The sequence below is a fragment of the Cnephaeus nilssonii genome, assembly GCF_951640355.1.
Source record: "Cnephaeus nilssonii genome assembly, chromosome: 3".
Taxonomy (NCBI): Eukaryota; Metazoa; Chordata; class Mammalia; order Chiroptera; family Vespertilionidae; genus Cnephaeus; species Cnephaeus nilssonii.
The window spans coordinates 65821069-65839158 of record NC_137074.1 but is presented as its reverse complement, the minus strand read 5'-3'; the positions used below and the strand labels follow the sequence as shown (position 1 = coordinate 65839158).

Sequence of the window (18090 nt, the reverse complement as noted above, 5' to 3'; positions counted from 1 at the left end):
ACACTCTTTGCTGTACTTTTTAGGTAAAAGAATATCAGTTTAGGTAACAAGGCCTAGTTTTATCTTTCTCCAATCTTTAGTCATTTGCCTTCAAGACCAGCAGAGGGTGCTCCAATTATGCTAAGATTAACTGAAATTCAAGTACTGAGCTTTATTTCAGTTTTTCATGGTCTATTATACATCTACAAATAACTTTCCAAGAACTTCAGTATTTATTTAACTTCCTTTGACCATATTATATTAAATAAAATCCGTGATTTCTGAGTGAGCTTTCTCCTTGGTAATCATTAAAAACACTACATTTCTAGTTTTGTTTTAATTAATCTCTGATTTTATGGGGTTTTTGTGGTTTTTTTTTTAGGATGGAGAAGAACTGGAAAGACTTACCAAACCCAAGAATGCCATTGAGTCCGATGAAGATACTTTCTAATTGGTACTCAAATAGGTGGCAGGTTTCACAACCTTGTTTTCAATTTTCTGCATGTGTAATATTTATCTTTTCACTTTGATAAAACAAGAATATTTCCAAAGTATAATGCTCTTTGCATATATCTAACTACTCCCTAAACAGTTTTTTCCAAGGCTTAGAGTACACAAAGGCCAGAAAGGTCTAAGGAACTGACATGAGAGTAATAGTATGGAAACTGCATTAATGGCCTAGAAATTAATAAATCAGTAAGATATATTCACAGATTATTTTCCTTGTTGTCCAAGGTTTCAAAAACCTTGTAATAATCATAGCAGCTGTGCCCGATAAATATACAAATACAGATTAGTTTGCCAGATTTTAATAATTATGTAGTCCTACTCTGTTGCCAAAGTCTTCACTTTTTTTATCATTATGAACATCACCTCAGTTGCCCCTTGAATTTTGAGGCCCTTGAAGCTACACATTTTGCAATTAAAAAGAAACATGACTCTTTCTAAAAAAAATTTGTTGAAAGACTGCCATCTGGCTACAACATTGATTTGAGTTTAATGTAGTCTATGCTAAATGTTTTACCAAAGAAGCAATTTTTCAGAAACAAAATCTCAGAATTTCAATTTTTAGGAATTCATAGGGAATTTGGTTTTTAGGGATTATCTTTTTATATTCGACATAAATAAGCTTCAATGTAGGTGAAAATTGATTCCTAGTCACCAGTTATCACTTGTATTTTAAATCATTAAGCCATGTGTGTGTGTTTTTCCTCAGATTGACCTTATTATTCTTGGGTTATTATAGTTTGGAGAACTAAGAAGAAGCCATTTCATTTTATTAGCTATTAATCAGAAGTTAAGATAATTATATATCATATCCGCTTCCTGAGAGTGGAGATACTGGCTTCAGAATCATACCAGATGAGAGTTCCTTTGAAAAGGGTCACTTTGTAGACAAATGATTTTTGTTTAAATATGAATAGTATTACTTTGAAAAGAGGAAGTCCAATAATAAAGCACTGTATAATAATAATATTTCACATTTCAAGTGCATGTTATTTTTCAACATTTTTGCATGCAGCCAATTGACTCTGAGGTAGTGATAGGTAATTTTAAAAAATAAGACAAGTGACTTGCCCACAGTCATGCAGCTGGATGGTGATGGGATAAAAGTTAACTTTAGCTAAAAGGCCAGTGTGTTTACAGAGCCGGACACTGAATGTGAACCTTACAGTATCATTTTCATGCGGTTGATTCATCTCTTCTTTCCCCTATTTTTATACAGATGAATGTAGATAATATTATTATGTAATCCATCTGTGATGTGCAGAATAATATGACTGGCAAGAGTTGGTAGAATTTTATAAATAAAATAATTATTAAACCTATGTCTTGTGTGCCACTCTGTCATGTGAGGTGGGATGCAGAGTACTTTTAATTTCAAAAAACGGAGTGAGGCAGAGACCCAAACGACTTTTAAAACTTTCTATTTCAGTATATCTTGACTTCAGAAAATAGCAAAACTGTTTGCCTTATCATACGCATTCCCATCAGAGTTGTAGAACAGGAAGATTACATTATTATAACAACTTTAGAGGTAAGAGAAATCAGGTATAGGAAGACCTCACTTTAAGGAAATAAAGCATACAAAAACATCGTATGGAACAGATAAAATTACAATATTATTTGCAAAGGTATTACCTACAGAATATATTACATAAAATATTGCACTAATTCTGGAGCTTGATTTTCTTATTTACAACTAGAGGCCCGGTGCATGAAAATTCATGCACTGGAGGGGTGTCCCTCAGCCTGGCCTGCCCCCTCTCACAGTCCGGGAGCCCCTAGGGTCGGGAGGTGACCCGGCGATCAGGGTAACATGATGCCCCATCACACCTCTGCTGCTGCCACTGCCGGCAGCGCAAGCCTCAGCCAGCCCTGGTTACCTCAGCCTTGGGGTGGCCCTGTGCGTCTGGGCAGCCGCCATCCAAGGCTTGCCTGCGCCTCGGGCCGGCCCTGGGCGGTTGGGCAGCCGACATCTGAGACTTGCCTTGCTGCGTGCCTGCTGCCCCAGCAGGGCTGAGGGGACTGGACACTGCCATCTTGTGGCTGTGGGCACCACCATCTTTGAGGGCGTGGCAGTCAATTAGCATCTTCCCTCTTTATTAGATAGGATTACTTTTTTTCACCCTCTTTTTCATAAAGTATCTGTTGCCCAAAGTGTAAATGTACATAAGAGATAGAGAAAGAGCTGGAGCTGAAATGTGAAGTTCCGATGTGGGTACTTTTCAGGAGTACTTAGCACTACTGGTTTAAAAGGAGGATAACTGGAAGGTGAGAAGTCTAGAAACCATATCCATTTCAGGTGCTCTTGGTGTCAAGTGTGTAACCTAGAGAGAACAATTGTCACGTGGAGAAAATAGATTTCTTTCCTATCCTAAAGAACCAAACTACAGTGAAAGTTACAGGGTGATGGTTCTTCTTTCCTTATATGGAAGGCTATTCCTGACAGATGATACTTTTCAGCAGAAAAAGCCTTCCTGGAGAGTAGAGAGTAATAAATTCTCTATCACTGAATTTTTTAGGGAAAGGTTGTGTCATTAAAATGTTTTAGGAGACATACTTCTCGGTATAGAAGTTGGAATGATTTCTATCGTCCCTTCCTATTTTTAGATTCTCGTCTAAGCTTAAGATTTACAACTAATGTACTAAATCTGCTTCCTTCATAGTTTCTGAATAGCCTTTGGTTGGACCACAGGTGTGGCCTGCAGTGACCTGGTCCCAGTTCCGTCATTGGTCCTAGAACCAGCCTTCTATCCAGCAATGTGCCTCATCTTGAGGGGAAGCAGGATGTGACTGGAAAGGTGGCTTAGACCCAGGGTCCCAAATCCTTGGTCAGCCGCCTCCTGCTGCCATAGGTTTTCAAGCTCCATGTGCAGATGAGAGACTTGGCGCAGAATTACTTTCTTTATAACTCTAAGGCAATTGCCTCTGAACCTCCAAGTGGAAGCCCATTGTTTGTGAGCTGGAGTAGGCTGTGAAGCCCCAGGGACTCCTTTGTCTCTTGCACAGGCCCAACAGGGGGCAGATGCTCAACGCAGGAGCGGCCAAGCTGTGGTGACTTGGCAGCTTTAGTTCTCGAGTGATGCACCCAGAACCAGAGAGGAGGGAGCCCGATTCCGGGGCGTGTTACTCGAGAACCACCCTCTTGCAATCCAGGACCCCTCCAGGGATGTTGGAGAGCCGGTTTTGGCCCAATCCCCATAGGCCAGGCCGAGGTCTGCACGGATTTGTGCACCGGACCTCTAGTTTAATTATGTCCTGAATTTTCCCCTTAAACTTAGCATTCTAGTGTGGAGAAGAGGCAGAGAAAGTCACACTGGAAGGAGAGTGCTGTTTTCCTTCTCTAAAGCCTAAGCAGATTTCCTGAAATTGAGTAACTTACAGGCAGTCCTCTGGTTATGTCGGACTCGGCGTACATCGTTTCATGGTTACATCGCCATTGCCCATTTGTTTATATAAAAAAAAAAGTTCCATCATTTCGACATATGTACATATGTGCTTTATGTTTTTTATTATTTATTTGCCACAAGTAAAGGTCAGGAATTGTTATCTTTCTTTTACATTTTTTTTACTGTTTCACTTCATTACTGCTGTGTATGTGCTCCATGTGAGTGACATAGGTGCTTATGTAGGTGGGTTCCGACTTACGGCGAAAATCACGTTACGTCGTGCCTTAGGAACAGATCTCCGACATAACCTGAGGACCTACTATATATCCCTCCTTGAAAGGAAAAAAAATATTCTCACAAATCTCAGTGTTGACCTTTTTCTTACTTTACAGTTATTTAAATTCATACATACATAGTATAAAATATAAACTTCTTACCGCTTTTTTATGAAAACCAACACAAATTTAAAAATAAAATATAAGCAAAGCCCTGAAACTAGTAAAATTTTAATTCGATATGAAATTTAGTGAAGTGATATTTTCCTCACAGTAAATCCTGAACAGACCTGCAGGGCTTCTGTCCTCACTTGCTATTTCACTTGATTCCAGCCCTGTCCTCTTTTTGCCAAGATAACGGAAACCTACTGACATTGCTAGTCATGCATTTAATCCTGCTGGGATTTATCAACCCACGTCCCTAACAATCGTGTACGGATGTGGTGTAGGTCAAACTGCCAAGTCCCATTGGCCTCAGTTCCCTGAAAGATTTTTAAAACATCAGCTTTATATATTCCCTGAAGTTTTTAAAGAACTCACCAATAAAATTGCCTTGGCAATTATACACACACACACACCATTCTCTATTTTCTCCTGATCCTCTTGGTTTACTCTGGATTATTTATCTTTTGCTAAAAACCATCCAGATTTTCAAATTTATTTGCATAAGAATTTATGAATCATTCTCATAATTCTTTTCATTTCCTCTTTTACTATAGTTATATTTTCTTTCTCATTTTGAATTATGTGTATGGATGGTTTCTCTGTTTTTTTTTTTAAATAGGTTATTTAGCATTTTCTAATTATCTGAAGTATGTTTTCTTTTTCCATTTTATCTACTTGAAATACATTTATTTTCTTTCTTGTTAATGAACATATTTATAACTAATAGAAAATTTCCTTGGAGTAAGTACACCTTACACTAATCCTCAAAGACTTTAAAATATAGCATTGTTATTATTATTTTCTAACTGTTTTGAGTAAAGCGTAGTATGGTTGAGAATTTTAGTCATTCTTTTTAAATTTCTAGTTTTCATACACTTGGTTCTATTGTAATTTGCAGATTTTTATATCTTAAAGTTTCTTGTAGTATTTGATATTTATTCCACTTACAGTTCCAGTTTCATTCATTACTAGTAGTTGCTTTTGCATTTTTTAAAATAAACTTAGGACCCTATTTACAAATGTATCAACCTAAAAAATTGACTCCTTTTACTCAAAGATGAGGAACTTAGGATATTATATGTCCTCTCAGCTCTCAGGTTTTCTTTATCTTTTTCTTTTTTCTTTTTTTTTTATTGATTTCAGAGAGGAAGGGAGAAGGAGAGAGAGATAGAAACATCAATGATGAGAGGGAATCATTGATTGGCCGCCTCCTACAAACCCCCTACTGGGAATCGAGCCTGCAACACGGGCATGTGCCCTTGACCAGAATCGAACCTGGGACCCTTCAGTCTGCAGGCCACCGCTCTATCCACTGAGTCAAAACGGCTAGGGCTCAGGTTTTCTTAATAAGCTCTGAGAATTTTATCCAGGTCTGCTCTCACACTCCTATGTTTTTACGTTATCATCTATGAAATTGGGATGCTTTAAGCCAATGGCATGTTAAAGTAGCTGCTGCCTCTTGGCAGTAATGATGAAGTTGTCCTTGCTTGCACATGTAGGCTTTTGGTTTGACTGGATAACTACAACTTCTTGATATTTCATTCAACAAACTACCTAAGAACCATTTAAGAGGATAAGAGTCTTGGTTGTTGTCTGAAAACCTGTCATTGACACCCCCTGGTAAGATCGAGAACATGACATGCATCAAATTTTTCAAAATGAGTGACAATAGGTTGGAAGAAAGTCCCTGGCGACCACAGCAAAACTCGCTTAAAAAATGGGGCATGGGCCCAGCTGGCGTGGCTCAGTAGTTGAGCATCAACCAGGAGGTCACAGTTCGATTCCCACTCAGGGCACATGCCCAGGTTGTGGCCTCGACCCCAGTTGCGGGGTGTGCAGGAGACGGCTAACGGATGATTCTATCTGATCACTGATGTTTCAGTCTCTCCCTCTCCCTTCCTCTCTGAAATCAATAAAATATATATAGAGAGAAATGAGGCATCGCTCTAACCAGTGTGGCTCAATTGGTTGGGCATTGTCCCTTGCACTTTAAGGTTGCTGGTTCCATTCTTGGTCAGGGCACACGCCTGTGTGGCAGGTCCATCCCTGGTAGGGGGCATGCAGGAGGCAGGCAGCCAATTGATATTTTTCTCTCTCCCTCTTCCTTCTCTCTCTAAAAATCAATAAAAATATTTTTTAAAAGAAATGCTGCATCATCATCATCAGTTCTCTCAATGGCACAGAGAACTGTTCTGTGTGGAAAACCTCAGACATTATGACCCTGCTTCAAGATTCTGGCTTGAAATGGGTAGATGTTTTGAAATAGCTTAATTTATTTAACTTACAGTTTCCCCTTTTGTGTAATCAGAGAATGCAACATGATACATTAAAGACTTCAAAAGAATATAAAAATAAAAATTCTAGGTGATAAAAAATAATGTTTACTTGACCATGCTTTTTTAGTGGGACATAAAATAGTGGTGCCTCTTAGATCTGGTGCTGTCATAGATATGGTGAAATATGGAAGTTCATTTTTTTAAATGTGTATGTTATATACTTTTTCTTTAAAGAATTAATAGTTTGCCTTTTATTTTGTGATCCCAATGATTTCAGCTAATTTAACTTAATTTGTTCATGACAACTTACTCATTTATAACTTTTTAATGCTAAGTTATCTCTCAGCTGGGAGCTGCCTTAAAATAATATTTTCTCTTGCCTTAGCTTATTTGGCTCAGTGGATGGAGTGTCAGCCTGCGGACTGAAGGGTCTCAGATTCGATTTGTCAGGGGCATGTGCCCAGGTTGCGGGCTCAATCCCCAGTAGGAGGTGTTTCTATCTCTCCCTCTCCCTTCCTCTCTGAAATAAGTAAAAATATATTTTAAAAAATCTACATATATGAAAGGCTAAGTGTCCATCTGTCCGATTGATAGCTATGACGCGCACTGACCACTAGAGTGCAGACACTCAACGCAGGAGCTGCCGTGATGCACACTGCCATTTAAAAATAAACGGCACCACAGACCTGGCACCGACAAAGCAACAGTCGGATTCCCGCAAATGGACACCTGCCACCTCAGGCCCTGCCACCACTTTGGAGCAACACCCCACCAAATCGCAGCCAATGCTGCCAAGACCCCATGGCGCAAAATGTGGCCCACAGCCCAGCCCAGCCCGGAAACGGTGGCTGTGGGCGCCAGGTAATAATGTCACGTAGCAATGCCCGGCTTCCTCTCCCTAGCAAGTAGCATCCTTGGAGTTTCTTCAGCCCTGGAACCCAACTTACTTTATAGCCAGGTGCAAACATTTTACAGTTTAACCAAATGTTTGTGAAGCATTTTCCCGTGCCTCATCTCAATTGATCCTCACAGAAGTCCTGGAGTAGGTAGGTAGGAAACTCGGTAGAATCCTATTTTCTTTTCATTAGCAAGATGTGAATAGTGATATTAAAATATTTCTTCTAATTAATTTTCTTTCAATGTGCATGAATCCGTGCAATGGGACACTAGTAAATAAATAAATAAATATTTTCTCTTCTGAAATGGTTTTGGCCGATGCACCTCTGCCTACCTCTGCCTAAGGTTTTGCATATTTTTTAGTATCTAATAACTATTTACTGTCAATTTTTTTCTAGTCATATTGCTCGAAGAGGTTTTGCATTTTTTATTGCTTTCTATAGCCACTTAATATAAATGACAGTTTGTCTGGAAAATAATTGTCAAGTTACCCTTTTTCCCAAAAATCTCTTTTTTATTATTTAGTGATGCCAAGAAATTAAATGTTTTCCTGCTGTATTATATATGTGTGTATGTGTGTGAGTGTATGCATATGTGTGTATATCTATATACAGATATAGATTTTTTTTTCTCCCTTTGTAGGTAAGCTGCTTTTAATCCTGGGTGCATCGATGCCTTTTGTGAAGGACTTCTTTTAAGATTTCTGTGTACTCATCTTTAAACAAAATGTAACATTCCCATTAGGCCCAACGTTTGCCACAAAACGGTGCAGGTAGAATCTTCCTTGCCTAATCATTCTTTACCTGGACCCCAAGTGCCATCTTTGAAGTTCTGCTAAACAACTGGAAGTTGCTTTAAGGAAGTGGAAGGAAAGCAGGGACCACAAAAAATTGTAATGAGGACATTTTCTAGATGTGTATTTTTCTTCTATATTGGTTGAAACTCCTGCTCTGAGGGCCAGTTCCATAAAGATAGGGGTAATACTGCCTCCTCCTGGTGAAGCCAGGTCATCACTGGAGCTTTAGTATGTTTTTCTGTTTTAGTGCCATAAAAGTACACGAGGTTTCTCTATAGCTGTGAAATTTGCTACTAGAATTTCTATATTGCATACTCTATGTACTTATATAATATTTTATGTATTCTCATATACATTTAACCCACTGTGTTAAATATTTTAATAGTTCTTATTTTGTAAAATTTTGTCTGTAAAGTTTACACACATCACCCTGCAAGGATTTCCCCAGTTCACATGTTGAAAAGGCTCACCAGGTTCCACAGAGCACACTCACAGAAGACTTTTATTTAGAGGGGAAGGATACAGTGCAGCAAGGAAAGGGGAGTGCAGACAATGGGGTCCAAGGAGACTGCATGCCTAGCTCCCTGGGGCTTTGTTTCTCCACAGATCATGGTCTCACCACGACCTCCAGCTCACACTACCAAGAGGAAACTTGACTTTGGGAGAGCCCAAAGTGGAATTTCCCAGGATAGTTATGCCTCTCTGGCCATGTAATTAGCCAGGTTTACTTACATTATCAGGCCAGTTGGGAACCATCATTAAAGACACAGATTCTGGGGATTAACAGGGTAGTTTCAGAGTTTAAATGGCACATCATAAATCCCATTGCCCCTATCTTGGCCCAGAGTAAAAAACCAGACATCTTCATATCTTCATGTCCATGGAGATGAAGCTAGAGCTTTCCAGTCTAGTTGTAAGCCAGCTTTACCCTCCATACACACGCGCGCGCGCACACACACACACACATACATATATATCCAGATTATTACGACCACATGACGTTTGTAGGCAAATTAGCCATACACTGCATCGTATGGGATATGGAAGCCAAAGGCCTATTCGAACACCTTTGCTGTCTGCAGTTAACAAGATAAAACATCTCCAATTCGCACAGGAACACAAGGATTGGACAGTCGAGCATTGGAAAAAACTCATGTGGTCCGATGAATCACGTTTCCAGTTGCATCATGCAGATGGCAGAGTGAGAATTTCGCAGAAACGGCATGAAAGCGTGTACCCCACATGCATGAGTACAACCCTTCAAGCTGGTGGGGGCAGTGTTATGGTTTGGGGCATGTTTTCCTGGCATGATTTGGGCCCTTTAATTCGTGTGGAACAAGGTCTGAATAGCACAACATACCTAAGTATCGGTGCTGATCAAGTTCATCCTATCATGTTGATGGCGTATCCCAAAGGAGATGGCTTCTTCCAACAATACAATGCACCATGCCACAGTGCTCGTGTTGTGCAGGAGTGGTTTCAAGAACATGATGGAGACTTTACCTTGCTTAGGTGGCTCCTACAATCATCAGATCTCAATCCAATTGAGCATTTGTGGGACGAAGTTAAAAAAGCCATCAGGCAGCTGGTTCCACAACCATCAAATCTCACAGAACTGGACAGTGCTGTTCATCAGGCATGGTGTCAGATTCCTCGCATCGCCTTTCAACATCTCGTGGAGTCGATGCCAAGAAGAATCGCCGCAGTATTGAAGGCAAAAGGTAGCCCAACGAAGTACTGATGGGGTGGTCATAATAATCTGGCCACTCAGTGTATATCCTTACCTTCCAACCTCCTTCCTTCAATTAGGAAGCTAAGTGGGTCAAAATGAGGATAAAAAGACAGACTGTAGCCATGTTTCCTCTCTTTGGCCTCTCGGACACAGCTGATCCTTGCCTGGGCAATGGATTATGGATGTATTATCTTTCTTAGTGCCCAGTTTTCCCAAGTCGAGGATGGTGAATAGGCACACATGACTTGAAGTTTATGCTGTAGGATTCAGGGCATTCCCTAGTTTCCATCTTAATGAAGTTTTCTTCTATAACTTAATTACTTATTGTTCATTTTGGCTTATTTCAGGGAGGGGTGGTGCTTATGAATAAATTAATAGTGCCATCATTTTCCGTGGACATCCTAAATCTTTGAGAGACAGGAAGTTCCCAGGGGAAGAAGTGCCTGCACTATGGGTATCCAAAAGCCACTGACCGTGGTGATGATGGAGTCAATATGATGGACTTGCTCAAATCATGTGGAGCTTGACAGGAAGAGTAATGTAATACTCTTAGCCTCCAAAAGACTGAAGAACTATCATCACTCATCTCTCCCTGGTCCCTTCCAACCACTCCCACTCACATCATTGATTATATATACTATCTTATAATTAACACTGTACTTGACTATTCTTTCTAGTCTGTACAGGGAAATGTCTGTTTCAGTTTTTATTCCTGGTTTCTAGAAAACTACAGAGAAAATAGTGTAAGTACAATAAATGTTTGAATCACCATATAACTTGGGTCTAACCTTCAAGTTAGTAACTTGCATTAAGAAATGAAATGACCAAGAAACTAGAAACACCAATCAGAAAGGATATATGCACCCCTGTGTTCATAGCAGCACAATTCACCATAGCTAAGATTTGGAAACAGCCTAAGTGCCCATCAGCAGATGAGTGGATTAGAAAACTGTGGTACATCTACACAATGGAATACTACGCTGCTTTAAAAAAGAAGGAATCTTTAACATTTGCAGCAGCATGGATGATACTGGAGAGCATTATGTTAAGTGAAATAAGCCAGTCAGTGAAAGAAAAATACCACATGATCTCACTCATTTATGGATAATAAAGAACATTATAACCTGATGAACAAAGGTAGATACAGAGGCAGAGAAGCATTGAACAGACTGTCAAATTACCGCGGGAAGGCTGGGACGAGGGGAGTGGGGGGAGAGTTAAGAGATCAACCAAAGGACTTGTATGCATGCATATAAGCATAACCAATGGACGCAAGACACTGGGGTGTGAGGGCATGTATGGCAGTGGGGTGGGGAGGGGTAATGGGGGATATGGACACATATGTAATACCTTAATAACAAAAATGAGAAAAAAAAAAAAGAAGAAATGAAATGACCAGATGGTTCTTTGCACACATCAAAGCTTTCAGCTATTCCTGATCAGGTCTTGCCAAATTTGGGCATATACCTACCTCTTCCTACCCTGTTTCAGTTTGGTTCTCTAAAAAGTGTTCCTGACCAGAAGCAAGCCAAGGCTGGAAAAGAGGAATGAAGGAGACAGATGGAGAGAAGGTGATGTCTGCAGGTGGAATTTACTCTTTCTCTAAGTTTTGGAGGAAAAAGTGAGGCTTGTTTCCAGGGGTTGGCAATCTTCCAGAAAGGGTTTGCCAAGCTGTTCTCTCCCTCCCACCTTCAAGGATCTCCTTTTTGCATTGCAGATATCCTTGGAAAGAGTGGCACCTTCAGGCTCTCAGTTACACCTAATCAGTTATAGCCATCCGTGAGCCAGAATGGGTCATGACAGAGGGGCCTGGGAAAGGGGGAAATGGCCAGGAGAGAGGAAAGGGGTGCTTATGGGGGAAGAGGAAAGCCAAATAAAATTTTTCCCAGGATCAGTTTTATCTATTTAAAATCACCCCATCTTTTCACTCAGCCTCCTTATCACATGTATCCACCCATAGATTGAAGGATGGAGGACCATTCTTTTGCTTTCTAGGAAGAAAGCACTAATATTTAAGGCCTCTGCAGTCAGCAAGGGACTGCCCAGTTTGTCCAAGCTTCAGGACAACAGATGATGCATGTGGTCACCAAGTTAGGAAACTCAATGCCTTGTGGGAGGGACTCCTTAAACGTTCAGGATGCTCACAGTCTTTGCCAACCTGAATGTCCTTGGAAATGCCAGTCTGGCTATAAGGAGAGGATGAGGGTTTCTGTTGTTAGACGTATGACCTCCTTGATTCAGCTGCAACAGTGCACTATGCTGGGAAGAACTCAGGGAAGTTATTTCATACCTTTTCCCCAACCTTCTAAACATCTGGAACTGAATTCTGAACTACAAAGTCTGGATTCTCTGAGAAGTCAATTCATTTTGACCACAGGAAACCTCTGAGCTTAGCAGCCTACTCCTTAAAGGTCAAGAAAGATTCACAAATGTCAGGGTTTAACAGAAACTTCCATATCTAGTCCTACTCTCTTATTTGGAGATGAGAAACTGAGCCCAGAGGTAAAGTGACTCATCTCAGGTCACAGGTAAGTACATAGCAAAGCGAGGACCAGCAGTTGTCCCAAGACCAGTGGCCTTTCTAGGACAGCCATTGAATCTGCTACAGTTGGCTCTTTGCCCTTACTACCTGTAGTGTAAGTGCCTGACAATTAGCTTTTTTGTTTTGTAATGTACTTATTTGACAATAACTTTCGCTTACCAAGGCATTCATTTAGAAGACATCCATCTTGAATAAACATATTGTCAACTACATAACTAAATAAAGAGCCAGCTGCCTATCCATGAAGTTCCTATTTATTTATTTTTATTTATTTAAAATACCCAAGGATTTATTATTATTATTATTGATTTCAGAGAGAAAGGTGGCAAGAGAGAAATATCAATGTAAGAGAGAAACATCTATCCATTGCCTCCTGTATGGGTCCCGACCAGGATGGAGCCCCCAACCTTTTGGTGTACAGGAAAACACTCCAACTAACTGAGTCACCTGGCCAAGGCTGAAGTCCCCCTGGTAGAAAGCCCTCGATGACCTAGATAATTGATCACTTGAGTCACCCTGCTCTTTTCTTCCTGCACTTTAACTTCTGCTCTTATGTTTTAAATTCACCAATAAGGTGTGAACCCATGAAGCCCTAGGTACCCTAGCTTTGACCCCCAAAAATTCAAAACCTCTGGTTCCCATTCTTCCTGTGACCTAGTTCCAGGAACTGTGAGTAATAAACTAGTTTTTTTCAAAGCTCCCTGAGGGTGTAGCTGAAGTGCATCTTGCAATCATAATAAGGACAAGGCCACAACATGGTTCTGCTCCTGCTCAGGGAAATATCTGTGGGGGCTGCCACCACAGTATGGATCCAGGTGAGTGCCTCAGGCATTCCTAGCTGACAGCAGCACTATCATAGGCTGAGACCAACACAAAACACCTCCATAACCTTGATTCTTGAGCTCATGATCACATGTACAAAACTCAGAGAAAGTCTGGCATTGGGAGCTTTGCACCAGCTCTGAGAGAACTGAAGAGAAGGAGTTAGCATTTTAACTGTGCTTCATTTTTGCCATGAAGTTAAGAATATTCATTAACTACACCGCACTCTCTGCACACCCCAACCCTGTGGTCGGCAAACTGCGGCTCTTTGGCCCCTTGAGTGTGGCTCTTCCACAAAGTACAACGGCCTGGGCGAGTCTATTTTGAAGAAGTGGCGTTAGAAGAAGTTTAAGTTTAAAAAATTTGGCTCTCAAAAGAAATTTCAATCGTTGTACTGTTGATATTTGGCTCTGTTGACTAATGAGTTTGCCGACCACTGCCCCAACCCATTAAGTAGAGAGCAGCCAAGAAGGAGAGAGGAAGAAAGGAACGCAATCGACAGGGAAAGGAGAATTCGTGGTGGCAGAGCAATGGACAAAGTTTCTTTTCAAGAGGCCTCTCTATCTGTAATCTCCATACATGACTGAGTCCTGAGATCAACAATCAGGGCTCACTGAGGTTACCATCCTCCCTGGTATTGAGCTATTTTTTTCCTCGATGCTCTAGAAGTTGATAAGGTGTGAGTTTCATGATTAACTAACCTCCAGAAAAGGAGACCATTTGGGTTCCACGGGCTCCGCTGCACCTCAGCCGCCTGCCTCTGTGGCAGGGGAAGGAACTCTCTGCTGGATTAATATTCGCCGCAGAGCCTGGGATTGCTCTGGTAAAAAACAATTACTGAAATTCGTAGAAGGGAACTGTGACAACCAGTGACTTTGGCAAGGCTGTGTCCTTTTCAGGATCATCCAGCTTTCCCTAACTCAACCAGCTGCTTTTCTTTTTAAATACCATAATTCCACAGGCTTTCTAAAAAATGATATATTGCTTGTTCCTGACCATTTTTTGTTGTTGTTGTTGCTATGGTTTTGAAAGAAATGCTTTTACAGAAAAACAGTACCCAGATTTCAAACTCTCTGATCTGTACCCCCAGAATACACAGACTCATGTTACCTAAATATCCAATTTTCTCATCTGCTGGGGAATACTTTGTATTTTACCAGATTGTAGAATTTGAGGACTTTTACCAATAGCACCTTCCTCTGAAGGTATTTCAGGGTTTTTGCTGAGCTATGGCTAATTCTACAGTGGCCTAAATAATGACCCATAATTTTTAGGCCCCTCTCATTAGAGAAAGGAGAGTCAGAAACATTGCTAATTACTAATCTCAGTGCAAGCAAAACAAGAAGAATGATTGAAAAAGTAATCTGAGCTTATGAAAAACGGTTGTTGTTCTTTGATTGTAGGAGCTACAACCTTGATATTATTTTAGAAGTAAATTTTCTATTTCTATCTAAATTCATTTCTTTGGGAGATGAAACTCCCTCATTATCATATTTCCTAAAACTGAGACTATTTGGGCCTCTTACTTAAGCATTGTCCCTACATTATTTCAGAAGCAATGGTAAAGAAATTCATTTTTATTGGCAATTTCAAGCAGTGCTTCACCTTGGCATAAATTTAAGAGTAACATACGTCAACCTGGCTCTTTCCCTTGCATGTCTCTAGCAGCTGGTACAGGCTGTTCTGGAAGGAGGGAGGAGGAAAGCTCTCCACCATGCAGAGGGGTGTGGTGGGAGCATAATTTACAGAATAAGAGAACTGTGTTCTAAAGTCACTTGAACTTCCCAGACCTCAGTTGCCTGTATAACAGGTAAGAATGAATGGTCTTCATGGAGAATGAGGGGCAAAACAAGAGATTTTCTCAAACTCATGTAGTCACAATTTCCACTTTTACTGTAATTGTAACAAAGTTCAGATGATGTGAAGACAGATTTGTACAAATAGGCACAGGTGAGTTAATAGGGAACATTCACATGTGCCTCGAAATGCAGTTATCGATATCTTCGCTCATTGCTCATTAGAGTTAATAACCAACCAAACATTATTTGGAGAATTAGTTATTATTAACAGTGGAAAAATAATAAGCATCCCTTTATTGATAGAGGCTGGCACTGTCGGCCTGGGATTCTGACTGACTGCCTCAAGGCCGGCTCATAGAAATTAGTTGGTAAATAGTACTTGGCAGTTGTTTGTTGAAGAAAGAGAAGTAGGGAAGAAGGAAGGAAGGGGGAAAGGAAAGTATTTAGTTTATGTGCCATATGTAAAAAACAAATGTTCTTTTTCAAAGAAAAGGATTATATTTTGTTCTCCAGCTACAAAGAAAAGGATTATATTTTGTTATCCACTGTGATATCGTACCACTTGCCTTTGACAGCACAAAAGAACTCCTGGATAGAATCTCCTTCTTTGTAATTTTATTTTACAAGGTCCTGTGGGGGTAACAGGCCCATTAGAAAATAAGTACAGGGGTTAACGGTGAGGGGTCAAGGTGTTCCATGCCAGGAAGTCCACGGTACCTGCTAGAACTCTGTAGGTGTCACCTCTAGCAGCAGGGTCAGAGTCTGCTGCTGATTTAGGGATTCCTCTTCCCTGCCACATCTCAAACTCAAGATAACATCAACAGAGTGGGCGGTGGCTATAATAGAAAGACTGGTTTAGGTGCTTTCTCTGGCTTGGTAGCCAGTATCAATGGACTCCTGTGGTATCAAGCTTCATGAAAGAAAATAACACCATGAAGAAAGCAGAGCCATCTTAATCATTTCTTGACGGACATTTCAAAAAAGGTTAAGAAACTATCTCTTCTGTCTGCCCCAGTTGTTCAGATGTGTCCTGAAAATATGCGCTGTGATCTTTAATGTCCTTGATCACAGTTTGCACTTACCAGTGAACACTAAAAAAAGTAGAAGACAGACATAATTACTTATTCTATAGAATTTTGTATTCCAAATCATGTCCATCATGTAAGAGAAGTAAAATATCCATTTTCAGTAACAATTTTTCAGCACCAGATCCCCTCCAGTTAGAAAAACAAATACTTATTTCAAATGCCTTTATGACTGAAGGCTTCAATAACAACTCATGAGTAGGCCAAGGTTTGCTATTATTTAATCTTGGAAGAACACAGAAAGAAAAAGGAAGGGAACGTAGTGGGCAGTGTGGAATGTAGGCAGAACTCCTTTACGTAGCTGGCCACATGTGGCTTTAACAGATGAAGGGGAAACTGACTGGGGCTAAGGTTACATTTTTCTGTTCAGTAAGGGTATCCATGGTGGTAGCTCTCATGGTGACGGTAGTCGTCCTGGTAACCATCCTGGTATCCTTGGTGGTAACTATGGTAACCGTAGCCTGCATACTCATCTTCTGGGCAGCGCATCCCCAGTGACTGCTGAATGGCCATTTCCTGTCTCCGGAGTTGCATTGAATCAATTAAATCGTACACGATCACCATGGACCACATTGGGGAAGGATACCAGGATTTTACATTTCCATCTTTTCCAACTAGAAGCATGGAGAAGTACTCAGGGCTCACTTGAAAATAGTTACGTATGTCTTTCACCAAATGGGCTGGTACATCTTCTCGCTCAACAACAGAGCTCCCTAGAATAGAATTAGAAAAATTGTTAGTGGATTAAAGAGAGCACTCAGGAAAACAAAGTGAGAAGAAATCACAGTGAGAATGAAGAAAGGACCCATGATCTATTCTCTTTAGCTCAAGATCCAATTAAAGAAGTTTGCTGTTTTTTTCCTACTAGAAATTAAATGTCCCTGCTGTGCACATGATGTCCCCTTTATAAGAATGTTAAACATATAAAACCAGCCCCTTAATTTAATCCTTGCAAGATCAATTTATTTAAGATTTGTCATTAACAAAGATTATATTGTTTGCATTTCTAAGTTTATTTCCAATTAGCTTAGTTAGTTCTTTGCAATTACAGTTTTTCTTTTGATGCTGTTGTCTGTATTTTAAAAAAGCTTATTTTATTGTCAAAGGTGAAGAACACCAGTCACGTAAGCACTGGGTAAATGTATTTGAACAATTGTGATTATTGACACTGTCCAGCATTGTGCCTGGATTTCATATACATTTTCTCATGTAAAGAGCCTGATCTTGGAAGGAAGGACTGGATATGCCTTCTGAAATCTTTGGTCGCTAGTCATCGTCTTTCAGCTTCTTGGAGCCTTTTAGTACACTAGTATATCTTTATCTGTTGAAAGGGAATCATTAAGATATAATCTATGGGCCTCACAGTACCATCGTGAGAATTAAATGAGATAACATAGATGAAAATGCTTTGTAAACAAGTCAAATATTACTAGTTAATAAAGTAAATATTTTTACTATAATTTATGAGTAATTTTACATTGAAAACACTGTTAGTTTTTTCACTCCACTTCCCCTTCCTCTACACACATACTGTGTGGGCATGCGCGTGCACGTGCGCGCACGCAGACACACACACACATCCTTATGTGCAAAGGAGGTGGGGTATACCTTAGAGCCGTGGTCGGCAAACTGCGGCTTGCGAGCCACATGCGGCTCTTTGGCCCCTTGAGTGTGGCTCTTCCACAAAATACCACGGCCTGGGCGAGTCTATTTTGAAGAAGTGGCATTAGAAGAAGTTTAAGTTTAAAAAATTTGGCTCTCAAAAGAAATTTCAATCGTACTGTTGATATTTAGCTCTGTTGCCTAATGAGTTTGCTGACACTAAGGTT

At 40.3% G+C, this 18090-nt stretch overlaps 2 protein-coding genes across 9 annotated transcripts in view; one reads left to right on the top strand and one right to left on the bottom strand.

The window, feature by feature from the left end:
* SLC35A5 (solute carrier family 35 member A5) overlaps positions 1-1819 on the top strand; it is a 28064-nt gene extending 26245 nt beyond the window's left edge. For 3 of the 7 annotated variants that reach the window (XM_079766703.1, XM_079766707.1, XM_079766706.1), the window contains one exon: positions 362-1818. In XM_079766703.1, the coding sequence (XP_079622829.1) occupies positions 362-430 (69 nt within the window). In that variant the 3' untranslated portion in view covers positions 431-1818. Of the gene's footprint in view, positions 1-361 lie in introns of all 7 variants that reach the window. The other 4 variants (XM_079766705.1, XM_079766704.1, XR_013813321.1 and 1 more) reach the window with 3 other exon arrangements.
* A 14641-nt stretch (positions 1820-16460) lies between these two features.
* The window catches only part of CCDC80 (coiled-coil domain containing 80), a 35737-nt gene continuing 34107 nt past the window's right edge, over positions 16461-18090 (bottom strand). For both annotated transcript variants that reach the window (XM_079767210.1, XM_079767211.1), the window contains one exon: positions 16461-16974. In XM_079767210.1, the coding sequence (XP_079623336.1) occupies positions 16628-16974 (347 nt within the window). In that variant the 3' untranslated portion in view covers positions 16461-16627. The remainder of the gene's footprint in view (positions 16975-18090) is intronic.